A 16,587-nucleotide genomic window follows, 5' to 3' on the forward strand; every position below is an offset into this window, starting at 1 on the left:
AGACGTTTGCCTCCTTCCCTTCTGCTAGCCTCCTAAGGAGAAAAGTGTTAGGAGGGGGAGGAGTGTGTGTGTGTGTGTGTGTGTGTGTGTTTGTGTGTGTATGTGTATGTATGTGTGTGTATGTATGTATGTGTGTGTGTATGTGTGTGTGTGTGTACGTGTGTGTGTGTGTGTGTGTGTCTACTCTTTGTGTTTATGACTTATCAAAGTTTGGGCTCAAAACAAGCTGAAGCTGTTGTGGGGCCGACCCAGACAGAGCCTGAATAGAGACCAATCTTCTCCACCTCCTCTCCTTCCACCGTCCACCCCCACACATCTGGGCTGAGTGGGAAAGAGGCCCAAGCAGATCGCCTATGTGGCCCCTGCTGAGAAGGCATCTGGAGTCTGAGTTTAGGCCAGGACTCTGAAGTGCATGTACCAGTGTGACCTTTTCATGATGATCTTCTGCGGTTGAGGTCTTCAGGAAGACAAGAATTAACCTGGGGCTCAGAGGGGCTATCTAGCCTTTGCCCATGGGCAAGAAAACCAAGATCTGGCAAATATTCTCGCCAAGCTAATCCCAACATCACACATCAGTCCGAGTACAAGGCCGTATGAGGCACTTCCATCAGGCCCAACCTCTGACCTCAAGTGCAGAGATGAGGTAGAGGCAAGTGCCCTGGGGGAGGGTTGGCTCCTATGGTCCAGAACAAGAGCCCATACTCAAGTTCATTCTTTCCCAGGAGTCTGAGGCTGCAGATCATGGAGGCAAACCAGAGCAAGGAGATGAAAACTCAACCCAACCCTACTCTACCTATAGAGTTGAGCACAGATTCCTTCATACCATGGATTGGCCTCCTACTCAGGGACAGAATCTTAGATTGCTAGCTCTCTAACATATACACACACACACACACACACACACACACACACACACGCATGCATGCACGCACACAGGCACACTCGCACGCACACACACTTTACCTTCCTTTCCAGAAGGCCAAGTTTCTTTCCCATTTTTCTTGACCTCTTCCTACTACAGACATAGATGTGGAGGGCCAGCCAGGGAAAGCACTGGAGCTTCAGGCCTCTGCCTTTCACCGGGAATTTGAGGAAGTTTGATTTGGAGACAGAAACTCTCCCAGCACTCTTTCTAGACCTATACAAGTGTGCATGGGGACATGTGCCCAGGTCCAGGGTGACACAAGGGAAGTGATGGGGATTCGGGGACAGGGCTGAAGCCCTGACCTTCCTAAGTTATATAATTTGAAAGCAGTCAGAGCTGCACCAGTCTATGCAGGTGAGCGCTAACTGTGCAGGTTAAAGGCAATGCTGCAGGGCGTTGTTCTCCCTCAGACTGGGGCAGGGGCTGGTTCTCACCAAGCCCTGTGAGAGGCTGAAGACTGGGCCTGCAGAGGGGGAGGATGCCTCCCTTTCCTCTGTTTCTGACACAAGTTACCTACAGTTGACATGGGAATTTAATGTGATCTCCTATCAGAACATCACCACATTTAAGGATCACACAACAACTTAGTATCTTACTCTAATAATAACATGGACCTTCACCAATGTCAACTTTGGCTCTGACTAGTGCTGACTATGGAGGTGAATGGGAAGCAAATGGCATATGAACAAGAGAGACCAGGCAGAGAATTAGGAAGAAAAAGATCAAGAGCCAGGTTTGTCGACCAGATGCAGGAAGAGAGGGGAATAGGAAGAAGGAAGACCACGTGAGGATTAACTCTGCAGTCACCTTTGCCAAAGACCCTGAGGAACTGTGCACCTGCCAGAGAGAAAAGGGCCCCAGATGAAACCAAAAGACCCATCCCCTGAGCTCTGGAGCCCAAGGGGTCCTTCCAGGACTCCATGGCTGGATTATGACACGAAGAGCCCCCACCTCACCTCCAGACAGGTTGCCCTAAGGCTCCCACACCATAGGGACTGAAGGCATCTGTGGTTGTTACATCAGCAGGCATCCACCCCTGCATCATACTCGAGGCCAGATAATTCGTCTGAGGGCAGATGGGTTGCGGGAAAGCAGTAAGTCCACAGGCAGAGGCTGTCCATTCATGAGAAGTCCCTTCTCGGTCACTTTTTTCTTGGGGTTGACTTGCTCCTCCTTCTCAATCTGATTTATAGAAAGAAAAAGAAAGATTCACAAATTGGTAAGTGATGTCCACTTCCTACAGAGTATTTAATACAACAGTGACTTCGTGGACCTTTGCGCGCGCGCAAATGCAGTACTCACAGATTCCAGAAGAGGGCGCTAAAACTGGAGTTACAGAGAGTTTTGAGCCACTGTGTGGGCGCTGGGAACTGAAATCAGGTCCTACCAGAGCAAGAGGGGCTTTCAGCTGCTGAGCTCTGAATGAACCATTTGTGATGTTATTTTTCTCCTCAGAAACCCAGCTTTAGAATCCCTCTTTTTGATTTCTCAACTCTGGTAATCTCTGCTCAAAACTGATATGTTGATTTCTTTTTTTCCTGAACTGAGCCTAAGAAACGTAGATAGATAGATAGATGATAGATAGATAGATAGATAGATAGATAGATGATAGATAGATAGATAGATAGATAGATAGATGATAGATAGATGATAGATAGATAGATAGATAGATGATAGATAGATAGATGATAGATAGATAGATAGATAGATAGATGATAGATAGATAGATGATAGATAGATAGATGATAGATAGATAGATAGATAGATGATAGATAGATAGATAGATGATAGATAGATAGATAGATGATAGATAGATGATAGATAGATAGATAGATAGATAGATAGATGATACATAGATAGATGATAGATAGATAGATAGATAGATAGATAGATAGATAGATGGATAGATAGATAGATAGATAGATGATAGATAGGTAGATAGATAGATAGATCTCTGTTTCCATGCATACTAGTATTTGGTTTTCTGGTGACTGGTAATAAGGGACCCAGAAGAACACAGAGATAGCATAAGTACATCCTGCTCCTAGAACAGAAACAAAAACGTTTTATTACTTGTGACAAGGACCTGAGGCTGCAGGTCACATGGCATGCACAGTCAGGCGCTCAACTCACTTTCTCTTGCTCTTCGTTGGCAACTTGCCTAGGTTTGGGGTCACCAAGGAAGCACATCTCTGTGTTTGTGGACAAGTCTCTTCTCTTCTCTTCTCTTCTCTTCTCTTCTCTTCTCTTCTCTTCTCTTCTCTTCTCCGTGAGAAGAGAAGACTTAGCTGGGATGTGAGGGGTAACAGCCCATGGTCTGGGGGTCGGGGACTGAATAGGAAGGAGAAAGCGAGCTGAGCACCAGTGCTCACCTCTCTGCTTCCTGACTGTGGATGTCATGTGACCCGCCGCCTCGGGTCCTTGCCAATACACCTTGCTCACCATGGTGGACTGTATCTCTTCAAACTGTGAGGCAAAGTGAACCTTCCTAACCTGCTTGCCCAGATATCTTGTCACATCAGTGAGAGCAGTGACTGATACCGTGGACTTAAACGTAACCGTGTGCGCATCCGTGTTTATGAACTCTGTTACATAAACTCCTGACGAGGTTGACATGTCCCTAATTTGATAGGGAATGAAATACATTTAAAAAGGTAAGCAACATTTAATAAATGTATTACAAATATGTGGGCCCAGACAAGCACTGGTCAACAGTTTATCAAGAAGCACGGACTCAAACGTGATGTTAAAGCCGTACACCTTCTGCTGGGTTAGACTGTGAGGTAAATTATTTGGACTCATTCAGTCACCAACGTCAGCTAAACCCTGAATTGGGCTCTAGCGAGAGATGAGCATAAGATTACCAGAGCCTGATTTACACACAGTCCTGGAAGGGAGACGCACAGATACCAAGTCCATGCCCAGCAGAGGGCAGCATCTTCTCAGCAGGAAGTGTGAGGTCATGAGGCACAGAGCAGAGCTCCCTAAACCTATAATAATGGCAACTCCTCAGATGCAAGAGAAGAATACATCACTTCCAGGAATATCTGACGCCATTTGTCCAGACCAAGCAAAACAGGAAGGCTGGAGGATGGTAGCCCACGAGGATCAAACATCTGTAAAACACCCTGATCTCACTCTACATAGCTTTGAAAGTTTGAAGTTACAAAGCCTTCTCATGTAGCAGATCAGAAGAAAGAAATAGTCCAGGACTGTGTGAGGCTGGAGAAGGAAGCGCCCTAAATCCATTCACAGGAGTGTGGGCTCCCTCCAAGAACAAGCTGGCTCTACATCACATCAGAGTGGAATTGATCACATAAATTGAATCCAAGGGCTGCAGTGCATATTTCTCATCGAATACCAGGGTGATGCCAGCATCTAATGGTTGTCAGTCGATGCCATAGAGGTGCTAGCAGCGACTAGAGCTCCTGTGCGTCTTCTAAAGTCCATCTGGGGCTGTCCTCCAGCTTGACAATAAACCCTGAAGACACTGAGCCATATCTCAAAATGTGTTTTCAGCAAGATAGCAGTTCAAAACATACACATGTAGGTAAGCAGATTGGAACAGAAAATGCACAACTGTCTCTACTGACAGCCTTAAGTGTGATGCATAAAACCCCAGACTCCACCAAAAGAAGCTAGAGTGAGCAACACCACCATAGGTAAGGTCAACGGACAAAAGTAAATTATTCTTTTGTTTTTACTAGTCATAGTGAATAGTGGAAATTGAAGTTGAAAGAAGGTACTTTTTAGTTACGTGGCCTAATTTTTCCGGGCTGTGGATCTGATCTCTTAGCATGATCTCTGCAGTGGCAGCTCCTGACCTTAAATCCCCAATCTTAAAAGACACAGAAAAGGATAAACTCAGAGAGACATGCCATGACAACCTCCCATCAAAAAATAGATATTTCTACCTTCCACTGGGATGCTGAAAACCAAGCCAATTCATTTTCAAAACTGAGATATTCTCCAGTTTGGGGAGAGGACCTTTTCTGAGGAGTTATTATAAATCCAAAAAGGATCCGCGTCTGAATCGTCTGATTTGTCAATACAATACCTCAGGTACAGGATGTTAGATATGTCAGGATCATCTCTAACATCGGGCAGCTTCAGAAAACCTCTTAAACCCTTTTTAAATGTCTGACCTAGCTGCCTTGATTGGGTGTAAACTGCTCCTGTTAACGTGCCTCCTATGCCTCTGGTTGGAAATAGTCAGATCAATAATTAGAATAAAGGATATGGTGGTTAAATATCTATTCTAGTATATTGCCTTAGGACCTCTGAGAGTCTGAGAAGGAAGCTTGAGTATTGGGTGGGACTCAGGGGTGCATGAGAGGCACAGGCTGTTAGGAAGCTGGTCCTATGTTTCCAGGGAAGTAGGGCACAGCCAGCGGAAGCACCATAGCAGATACCCAGAGAGTGACTGAGAGGATGTCCATTCACAGCTTGAGCTCTGACCACCCACGGAGGCATCCCTTGACTTTCTATGAAGGACTACCTCTTCTGTACAAAATGGACAACCTCAGCTCCCTCCATCTTCTGGCCACTTCTGTATATCGGAAGTTAGCCAGCTGAACTCACCTTTTGACTGGAGTCTCTCGGAGAGACTTGGTCAATGACCAGTCAGCCTGGATACACCTCTCTACTAAGGCCTGGAGAACAGCACCCAGTTAGTTCCTTAGCTGGGTAAGTCATTTGTTCTTGCATCTCACCAACGCTTTCATTTGGGGGTGTCAGAAACATGACAGCTGCCACAGATGACAGACACGGTTACTTATTTAGGGATATTGAAGTCAGGGTTGTTTGCTGTGTCTGAAAATGAAGACACCCCGGAATCACACATGAGATTCTCTCGGGGGTTCTTTAGAGCTGCACAGAGGCTGAGCAGCAGAGTGAAAAGGATGTGGACCAGTGCTCGCTGTGGACCCACGACACAGATCTACCTTCAGATAGAAAAATGCTGCCCACCATGTGTTCGGAGCAGGGAAACTAGATCTTGCCTGAGCCATCACACAGATCTACCCCCCTCAGTTTTGCTGTGGACCTAAAACTGTACCAAAAAAAAAATATTAAAGTCTATAAAGAAGAGGAAGAGGAGGAGGAGAAAGAGGAGGAGAAGGAAGAAGAGGAGGTCACCACCAAGCATGGAAGTTCACACCTTTAATCCAAGCATTTTTAGGAGTTTAAAGCAATAGGATTTTTATAAGTTTGAAGTCAACCTTAGAAACAGAGTAAGATCTGGGCTAGCCTGAACTACAGTGTGAGTCTCTATCTCAAAAAGAAGAAAAGAAACTGGTCTACCCTAAGGCAGAGCAGATGGGTAAGTGCCTCTCTAGCCATCCTTCTCCAGTTTGCCCACCCCAACCTAATTTTCTCTGTGAAGCCGCAGGTTCCCACGGCAGAGCTGGAAAGTCCCCATTGAGGACTCCCATGGGCGTATACATCCGAGCACGGCAGTACTGGAGGGTTTACTCTGCACACCAGGGCCAACTTGTCTCTTCTGGGTACTCGGAAATCACAAGTGATATTCTTCTCCCCGGTACAGCATATAGAACCTTATTATCTATAAGGCAGTACAGTTTGCTGAGTGGCTGACTGAGCAAACAGATATCTAATGAAATGCGTCAGGAAGGTCAGCAAACAGAGCGTCAGGACCTCTCATTTCACACATGCATAGACAGAGCTCACCAGAGTTACCACTACGCCTCTCTGAGGCACAAGGAGGTTAAGGAGGTTCATACACTCAGCCTGCCACTGTGGTCAATACTATGCTCGTAGTCCTGTGGATTGGCACAGACACAGCCATCTGAAGTGAGGACCAGTAACATCTGGAAAAACAGAAGCCACGCCAGGTCTTTCAAACAGAGGGGGTTTAATTCAGGGTGTGGATTACATAGGCTTGGTATTGTGGAGAGATCCCCGTGTTAGTACTTGCCGAGAGCAGCTACTGACCTTGGGCTAGGGGGGGACAATAGGCAAGAGATGGTGTTACCAGAACCTAGCAGCTCTGGTGGGAGAACCCCCGCGGCTGGTGCCTGGCCCTCTGAAGGGGCTGCTGCTTGCTGGCTGCTTAGACTTCTGAGGGGGCTTCTGCTTGGCTGGTGGTGGTCGGACCTCTGGGCGGGGACGTGGCTGGCGCTCAGTCCTTGAAGGGGACCTTGGCTTGGCTGGCCTCGGAGGAGACCTTGGCTTGGCTGGCCTCGGAGGGGACTTTGGCTTGGCTGGCGGCGCTCTGACCACCACGGGGGACGCAGCTGGCTGGTGCTTGGGCCTCTGAGGGGACGTGGCACGGCGGCTGGTGCAGAGAGGGTCAAAAGAAGCTGGAGGCTGCAGCCGGGGGCCCTCCACCGTCACTTAAGGGATGCTGGCAGGAACTGGAAACTGCAGGAAAGCCCGGACCGCCCTCCCACCTTCTGCTCGCCCTCCAGAACCTTCCTTCCAGGGAGCTGACCGTCATGGATGGAGTAGGGGGAATGTGGTGCAGACCTGGCCCAGAGCCCATGCTCACCTGCTCTTCTGGCAGGCGCAGCAAATCCAGTCTTCCTCCTTCTTCTGGTAAAAGCAACCGCTCTTGCAGATGCTGTACTTGCGGTCCACGATCTCACGCTTGGAGTTGAGGAAGGTGAAGGGTGGGCAACAGTGGATGCTGAAGTGCTCTGAGAACTTCTGGTTCTTGGAGAGCCTGGGGCCCTCCTTGGCCATTTTCTGACTCATCTCACTGGAAACCATTGATGAAGGGAGGGGAGGGGAGACACAAAACAGCATGTGAGGGAGGGGCCCTGCTGCTCAGCGAACACAGGTTACACTGCTCTGCAGAACAAAGGTGCAGAGCTCAGGTGAGGACACTTAGTAATGTTTATGTGCGAGTGCGTGTGTGTTATGCATAGTTTTATGACAAGAGCCATGTAGGAAAGGCTGTAGCAAGCAAGTGAGTTTCCTGGAGATGGCCCACCATTTTGCATGGCTGTGATGGGTGTGCTCTGAGAAGCAAGGTCAGAAAAGATTTCATCCCAGGGTTGCTTCTCGATACTGATATGCCTTCCCTGCCACTATTACATAGCCTAATGATTCTTGGGCATCAGCCCACCCTATTGGGCAGATCTCCTGCAGAATCAATATGAAGATGAACTTTCATGTAATTATGAAGTTTAGATGAATTGATGACTTCATAATTCCTGATAATGATTTTATAGAACTCCTGAATTAAGACAAGTAAACTCATGCCCCCTGTAGAATAAGAACTGCAAATAGAACTCTGCAAACCTTCACGTGTCACAGGTTAATTGTACTAGGAAAAGAAAACAGGCTTGGGACAAATTTACCATCAAAGGAAATATTCTTTCTAGGTTAGGAACGAGGCCACTAAAGGTCATAAACTGGGAATTGGTAATTTATTGCAGGTGCAAGGACAGAAAATAAATTATTGACTAGCTAATCTATACAAAATTTCTAAATAATAAGACACAAGGCAGATGATTTGTCTCTTGACAAAGCCTTGCTAACTTGTGACATAAAAACTATTGTTTTAAACTTGTAATGAACTTGTGGGGCTAGAAAATAGATAATGGATGTTTAGTCAGGTACTAGTTCTAATGGAAAGAATGTAAATGATTCTGCCGTAACTCCTTAAACCTGATCAACCTATGACATGAACTATTGCTTCAAACTTGCTCTGAACTTATCAATGTAAAAGTGTTTAGAAAACCATGTAATCAACTATCCTGCTGCAACGGTTCTACCTGATAGTTATATGAGGTAATCTTTTGTTTGAAAAGGTGTAAAAACTAAGAACAAAAATGAAGTGGCAAAGAGCTGGAGAGAAGGCTCAGAGGTTAAGAGCACTGACTGCTCTTCCAGAGGTCCTGAGTTCAAGTCCCAGCAACCACATGGTGGCTCACAACCATCTGTAATGGAATCTAATGCTCTCTTCTGGTATATCTGAATACAGCAACAGTGTATTCACATAAAACAAATAAATGAATCTTTAATTAATAAATAAATAAAAATAAAGTGGTGATATAACCCTCTTCTGCTTCATCCAGTGTGTGCCTGATTTCTTTTCTTTCTTTTCCTTTCTCTCTGGTTCACAAATTAATCAACTCTGATCACTTGCCTGGCCAGCAAACCCCCCTCCCCCGAGTTAAAGAGTAAAGACCCCAAGTAACCAAGTTTCTTTTCTAAAACCCCTGTTGCTATCAGCAGGAGCTAACTGCCAGAAGCCATCACCTTTTGCCCTGACCTAGCAAGAAAGAATTAAACAGCCAAAAGTCACCAGCTTTTGGTCACTGCTGATACCATACCTTGTTGCCTTCCTCAGCTTACCTTAGATGATGAACTAGTTTCTGACAGTTTTACATGAGTGGGATGGCTGCACATGTGTGTTTTGCATGTGTGGGTGAACATGCATGTTCGAGATCATCAGCTGGTATCGGGAATCATCCTCACTCTCTCCCTCTTTATTCACTGAGGCAGGATCACTCAGTCAAACCCAGAACTTGCAGGTGATGGCTGGTGTTGCTAGACAGCTTGATCTGGGATCTTCTGCTTCTGCCTTCCAGAGATGGAATTACATGGGGCCTCCATACATACCTGTCATTAATATGGGTTCTGGGGGCTTGAACCTGAGTCCCTGTCTTATGAATCAAGCACCTAAACCACTGAGCATCTCCCAGCCTCTTCTGAGGGACCTTGTTGAATTATACATGTACTTTTTCTCTTCACCAGTGAGCTCTTTGCTTTCATGTCTGTGGTTTGCTTTTCCAACAGTTCCCACATGGACTTACTGTGTGCTTTGGTTTATGTTTGACTAGGAGGCATCCTGTGTCAACCTTCTTACAAAGCACAACTCAAGCTGTACACCACAAAGGTCAGTGTCAGGTTTTCAGCTTCACTTCCTTTTCAATATGTGTGAGTTCTTGAGTTTATCAATAATTTTTAAATCTATTGTCAATATCCAAGTGAATAAACTATTTTGTTAAGTTGGTGTCTCATTCCAATGCATCAGCTACGAAGAGTAACTGTATGTTCAATTCTTTGAAATTTGCCTAGTGCGTATTAGTATTTGTTAGAGTTCCATTTTTTTATTTAAAATATTGCATGTTTCTGGAAACAGATTGCAATTGTCTAGTGTTCTAGTTAGCCTCAACTGTCAACTGCCAACTTGACACAGGCTAGAGTCCCTAAGAAGGGTATCTCAGCTGATGAGCTGCCCAGATCAGATTGCCTGTGGCATGTCTGTGGGGGGTTGTGTTGACTGATAACTATATAGGAAATCCACTATGGGCAGCACCATTCCCTAGGCATGTGCTCCTGGGCTATGTAGAAAACTAGCCAAGCATGAGCTTAAGAGCGAGCCATCAATCAGCATTCCTCCTTGGTGTCTGCTTCATGCTTGAGGTCCTTCCATGACTTCCTTCAATGACAGACTGCGACTTGGAAACTGAAAATAAACCTTTCATTCCCTTAAGCTGCTTTTGGCCAGAATGTTTTATCACAGCAAGAGAAGGAAAGTATTATACACTGTAAAGTTTTTTGTTCTCATTATGTGCACCAACTGTAATCACAGTTTACTTCTGGGTGTGGTAGTTATCATGGATCATGGCTCAGACCCACAGAGAAGGTGAACCCAACTCCATCCACCTGTCCCAGGCTCACAAGAAATAGGATTATTTCCAACTTTTAGACCTCACCACATAGCTTCTGCCTGTTCCCTTCCCACCCATCAACTGTACAGCTCACCTCCCAATGAGACCCTGTTCAAAAGGAAGGCTCCTTGTGGAATCTTTCCAGAACCTTCTCTTCTCCTAATGAGGAAGGATCCCTCCTCCCTCCTTGTGGCCTGACTTCTGATCTAATTCAAGAAAATTTAAAGACAGAGGAAGTGTGCAAACACCCAGAGAGATGAAATATTAGAGGAAAAAATAACTGGAAAAATATATTCACAACAGCAACAAAATCCTGAAATACCCAGAAATAAAGAGAAAACTAAAATGTCGAAATTTCTATGGGAAAAATTTAAAAGTTGCACAGATAATAACAGGAATAAAAATTTAAAACTGTAATCGAAAAGATCTACACCATAAAGAAGCAAAAGGTTTTGGAAGTAAAGTCATGAATGCCACGCTCTTCTTACTAAATCAGCAAACATCTTAAACAAAGAGCTTCCGTCTGAACCAACAGAGCAGACGAGACACTCAGGTAGTGCAATAGACATGCACACTCACAAAGGAGCAAATGTCCAGAAATCAGAGAGAAGAGTCGAAAATCCCTAATCCCAGAATGGAGAACTGGAAGGAATGTACAAAGTCCCGCCCCCAGACAGGAAGCTGTTTGCTATTGGCTGCAAGAGAGGGTAGCACAAAGTGGCCCTGAGTATATTGAGCATTCTTTTTGTTTTTTGTTTTTTGGTTGTTTTTTTTTTTTTTTTTTTTGGTGTTTTGAGACAGTGTTTCTCTGTGTAGCCCTGGCTGTCCTGGAACTCACTCTGTAGACCAGGCTGGCCTCGAACTCAGAAATCCGCCTGCCTCTGCCTCCCAAGTGCTGGGATTAAAGGCGTGCGCCTCCACTGCCCGGCCTATATTGAGCATTCTTAAAGGCAGACCTCATGCTCAGAGCAGCTGGCCAACACAAATCAGACTCCATGTTTCTGGCGGCTTCCGGGAGGAGTTGAGAGAGGTGAAAGAATATTACCGAAATACATTGTGTGAACTTCTCAAAAAAGAAAGAAAGAAAGAAAGAAAGAAAGAAAGAAAGAAAGAAAGGAAGGAAGGAAGGAAGGAAGGAAGGAAGGAAGGAAGGAAGGAAGAAAGAAAGACATTAAAAGTGAAAGGAAAAAATTTTAAAGTCTAAAGCAGTAACAACTGTTCTCATGCCATATACGGAAATGCATTTCCGAAGGCCAGAGTTTTAAATAACCTGACACGCTGTAATGCCAACACTCAGGACGGGGAAGCATGGGGTCATAAGTTTAAGGTCTATATAACCAGTTCAATCTAGCTCAGTCTACATGAGACCCTATATTTTACAACAAATTAATTAATTAAAGCAATAACATAAAGTAGTGTAGCAATGGCCTAAAGTTAGGCAAGTGGAATCCCAGAGTGGAAAACTAGAATTCAAAAGCAGATACACACACACACAAGAAAATCCGATGCCTACCAGAGATGTCCTAAATCAGCGTCAGGAGAAGATTCTTCATGAAGAAAGCTTATGTATGCAATTAGTATGATTGGACATGACTAGAACAATCAAAACCTACTCCACATCAAAAGACACAATATCCGTGCTGTGGTCAAGAGAGGCAATACCAGAATAATACAACATATGTAAAATATAAAGATTTTTTTTTAATTTTTACATGGTTGTTTTGCCTGCACATATGTATGTGCATCATGTACATGCCTGGTACCGGGAGAGGCCGGGAGAGGACATCTGATTCCCTGAAACTGGAGTTACAGAGGCTTGTGACCCACTGTGCTATGAGTCAAACTGGAACCCTGCAGTTGAACAGCGGATGCTCTTAACTACGGAACCATCTCTCCAGCCTGGAAATCTCTCAAGTTTTTGTCAGTCCGATAGGTGAAGTGTTTCATGATACAAGTTAGCTAAAGTTAAATTAAGTTTCTGAACAGTTTAAATTTGAAAACCCTGCAATTATACTGTACTGTATCAACAGATGAAAGGGAAGATGTGGCCAGTGGCGTACTGAGGAAGCACCCACTGGGGATGGGGTGATGGCTCAGCAGGTAAAACACCCGCTGTACAACCTGAGGATCTGAGTTCAATCCCAGAGCCCACAGAGCCGGCAAGACCCAGCAGTGCTACAGGAAAATGGGAAACGGAGACAGGAGAGTCCCTGGAGACTCTGGGGTACACCACAGAGAAGAGGAAAGAGACCCTGTCTCAAATAGGGTGAACAATGAAGACAGCCTCCAGAGGTAGCCCTCAGACCCCACTTATACCCACACTCACACATATTAGCCTGCATACACATATCATATACACACAAATTAACTATTAATAAAGTAGTTCAATTAAAAAGATATTGCTCAGTGAAACTCAGTATCCACAGCCAACCTCTCATTGTAGTGGGAATGGAATGCGGTGTCTTAAAAGCATGGCCCCCAAGTCAGACACCTGAGGAAGGAGCACTGACCAGCACTGTCACCCAGCATTATTTGAAATCCTAGCCAGTACAAATGTTTCAATTAAAACACTGTGCTGAGGAGTTAGCTCAGTCAGAAATGTGCTCGCCTTGCTAACTAAAGGTCTAAGGTTAATGCCCTAGAACCCACATTTTTAAAAGATAAATAACAGCCAGTGTAGTGATCTGTCTATAATCCCAGCAGTGGGGACCCCTGGGGCTTTCTGGCTGGTCAGTCTAACCCAATCAGCGAATTCCAGGCAAAAGGGGAAGACTCTGTCACAGACAACAATGTGAACACTGAGAAACGAGATTCGAAGTTGGATTCAGGTCTACACACACACACAACCACACGTACACGTGCACACACACACACATGTATACACATGAACCTGTACACATAATAAAAAAATATTCTGAGGCTGTCAAACTCTACAAACAAACATTAGAGATAGGGAGAGAGGAAGAAAGAGACAGAGAAAGTCCAACAAGATTCCTGACATGGGCTGGAGAAATGGCTCAGGGGTTAAGAGCATGGCTGTCCTTCCAGAGGACCCAGGTTCAATTCCCAGCACCCACATGGCAGCTCACAGTCATCTCCAGTGAGATCTGGTAGTCTCTTCTGACCTCTGAAGGCACCAGGCATGTCCATGGTACATAAGACATAAAGGCAGACAAAATGTCCATACAGATAAAAATAAGTAATAATAAATAAATAAATAAATAAATAAATAAATTGTTTGAAAGTAGTTTTAAAAAGATTCCTGACATAGGTCAATATATAAAATCCAAACATTTACAATTCAAGGATATAATACATACAATAAAAGAAGTAATTAACACTGACTATAAGACCACTGGGCATCTACAGATAGAAATACATCAGACAAAATAAATAATAACCTTAAGAAACATTCATAATCAGGGTTGGAGAGATAGCTCAGCAATTGAAGACAATGGACCAGGGTTCAATTCTCAGCGCCCACTTCAGGCAGTTTACAACATGCAACTCCACTGTCAAAGAGTACAACACTCTTCTCCAGTTTCCACAGGTACCAGACACGCACAGGCTATACATGCATACATACGTGCAAGTACTCGCACAGACACACAAAATGATTTTTAAAAAGTTTTAATCTACAAAATTTTTGAAAACTTAAAAAGGAATATTTAATACCATAGTAGGCTTTTTTTTTTTTTTTTTTTTTTGGTGTTTTCAGACAGGGTTTCTCTGTGTAGCCCTGGCTGTCCTGGAACTCACTCTGTAGACCAGGCTGGCCTCAAACTCAGAAATCCGCCTGCCCCTGCCTCCCAAGTGCTGGGATTAAAGGCGTGCGCCACCACTGCCCGGCTCGTAGTAGGCTTAATATCACTGAGTACATCTAAACGGTTAATGTAATTCTGATCAATATCAGATTTACATGTAACCAACAAGGCCATCCCATACTTCTGGTGGAAGTATGAAGACCCAAGAACAACTAAGATAGTTTTCAATGCGAGATCCATATCCTTCCAAATTTAGCACTTACCATGAACTACACAAAAGACTTGTAACCCCACACAGACACACACTGAGTAAGAAATCCATATCATACAGAATATCAACAGTCACTATGGAGTACACTAACAGTATATTAGCTTGGGAAAAGACAGATCAATGAAACAGGGTTGAGAGTACAGAAGCAGATCCACATATGCATCTACAACTGAGGGATAATAATCAATTAAATAATCAATGGTTCACGTGGTGGTTAGGTTTTAGTCATTAATTTAACTAGAACACCAGGGAGATCTCAATGAGGGATTTTCTAGATCGTGTTCAGCATGTGAGCTTGTCTGTGGTGGGATTGTCTTGATTATGTTAAGCAATGTGGAAAGACTTGCCCACTGTAGGATTATATGAATTAATGTGGAAAGACGCCCACTGTAGGCAGCAACACTCCCTAGGCAGGAGATCACAGACTGTATAAGAAATGAAAAAGTATCTGGCAGTGTTGGTGCCAGCCTTGGAAAGCAGAGGAAGGTGGACCTCTGTGAGTTGGAAGCTAGCCTAGTCTACATAGAAAGTTCCGGGACAGCTAGAGCTATATATAGTGAGACCCTATCTCAAAAAGGAGAGAGAGAGAGAGAGAGAGAGAGAGAGAGAGAGAGAGAGAGAGAGAGAGAGAGAGAGAAATGGTAAAAGTGAGCTGTGATCTGGGCACAAGCAGACATGAATTAATTCATTGCTCTGTGCTCTTGACTGTGAACATGCCATAACCAAATGTCTCAAGCACCTGCCACTGTGACTTCCCCACTGTGATGGACTGTAACTTGGAATTTTGGGATTAAAGTAAGTAATCTCCCCCCTCCTAATTTACTTTTTCCATGGTGTTTTATGACAGCAACAGGAAACAAAACTAGGAAAGATGAATACTTAAGTAAAATCAAGGCAAGCATCCTAGTTTGTTGGTGACAGCAAGCACCTGGTGTGAAGTATGAGCCAGGCAGAGGCACGTGCTTCCTGTGCTGAACTCTCTTGCACTCATGATACCTCAAACACTCTAGTTTGCAAATGAGAGATATGGATGTGGTGGTTTGAATATGCTTGGCCTTGGGAGTGGCCTTGTTGGAGTGGGTGTGTCATTGTGGGCATGGACTTTAAAACCCTCCTCCTAATCATGTGGGAGTCAGTCTTCTCCTAGCAGACTTCAGATGAAGATATAGAGCTCTCAGCTCCTCCTGCACCATGCCTGCCTGGATGCTGCCAGTGTTCCCACCTTGATGATAATGGACTAAACCTCTGAACTTGTAAGCCAGCCCCAATTAAATCTCATCCTTATAAGAGTTGCCTTGGTCATGGTGCCTGTTCAGTGCAGTAAAACAACAGAGAAGTAGAAAATGGGGTGTCAGGACCCCAACCAAGGTAGACTAGAATATATTCTTAAGTCTGACAGAATATTCTTTCTAACACAGAAAACAGGAAAAGTAGGAGAAAGGGGAGAAGGAAGAAGACAGATCATAAAGACTGCTGCCTCGTGAGACAAAGAAATCACTGTAAGACATCTTCACCTGAGGAAAGCAGGCACCCAAGCAGCGACTCCTATATAAAGACACCTTCAAAGCAACCATTACTTATTTTCAGCTGAAACCTTATGGTGTGTGAAGATCATGCCCAGAGGGGTTCCTGTCCATCCCTTTAATCTTTGAAACCGAGTTCCATGACTTTAACATGAGCATGCTTAAGAGGGTATTCCTTAACGGAGAGTGCTCAAGGGCGAGCTCCTTAACTCACAGTGTTCACGACTGTGCTCCTTACTGAGCACGCTCAGTAATGGGACCCCCCCCCCCATGGCTCTGCAGACTCCCTGAATAAAATCCCCGTGCTTCCTTTGTTTAAGGACGGCATGGCTTTGGACGTGACTCCAGAGCTCTTCTTGCCTGTGGCTTCCTCCGTTCTTCCATGCCCTGGCTGTGCTTGTTATAGCAGTGTGCTCTCTGAGGTGTGAACCCGTCCACTGTACTCTCAGAGATGTGAACC

At 44.7% G+C, this 16,587-nt stretch overlaps 1 protein-coding gene across 3 annotated transcripts in view; it reads right to left on the reverse strand.

Annotated features, from left to right (window-relative positions):
- Positions 1-2,067: 2,067 nt before the first annotated feature.
- Positions 2,068-16,587, reverse strand: part of Mobp (myelin associated oligodendrocyte basic protein) — a 19,071-nt gene continuing 4,551 nt past the window's right edge. Inside the window, exons 1-2 of one of the 3 annotated variants that reach the window (XM_028767447.1) lie at positions 7,434-7,639; positions 2,068-2,107 (exon numbers count right to left, since the gene is read on the reverse strand). In XM_028767447.1, the coding sequence (XP_028623280.1) occupies positions 2,068-2,107; positions 7,434-7,639 (246 nt within the window). Of the gene's footprint in view, positions 2,108-6,074; positions 7,226-7,432; positions 7,644-16,587 lie in introns of those variants that run through there. The other 2 variants (XM_028767446.1, XM_028767445.1) reach the window with 2 other exon arrangements.

This window comes from Grammomys surdaster, unplaced genomic scaffold (assembly GCF_004785775.1).
Source record: "Grammomys surdaster isolate TR1022 unplaced genomic scaffold, NIH_TR_1.0 172, whole genome shotgun sequence".
NCBI lineage: Eukaryota > Metazoa > Chordata > Mammalia > Rodentia > Muridae > Grammomys > Grammomys surdaster.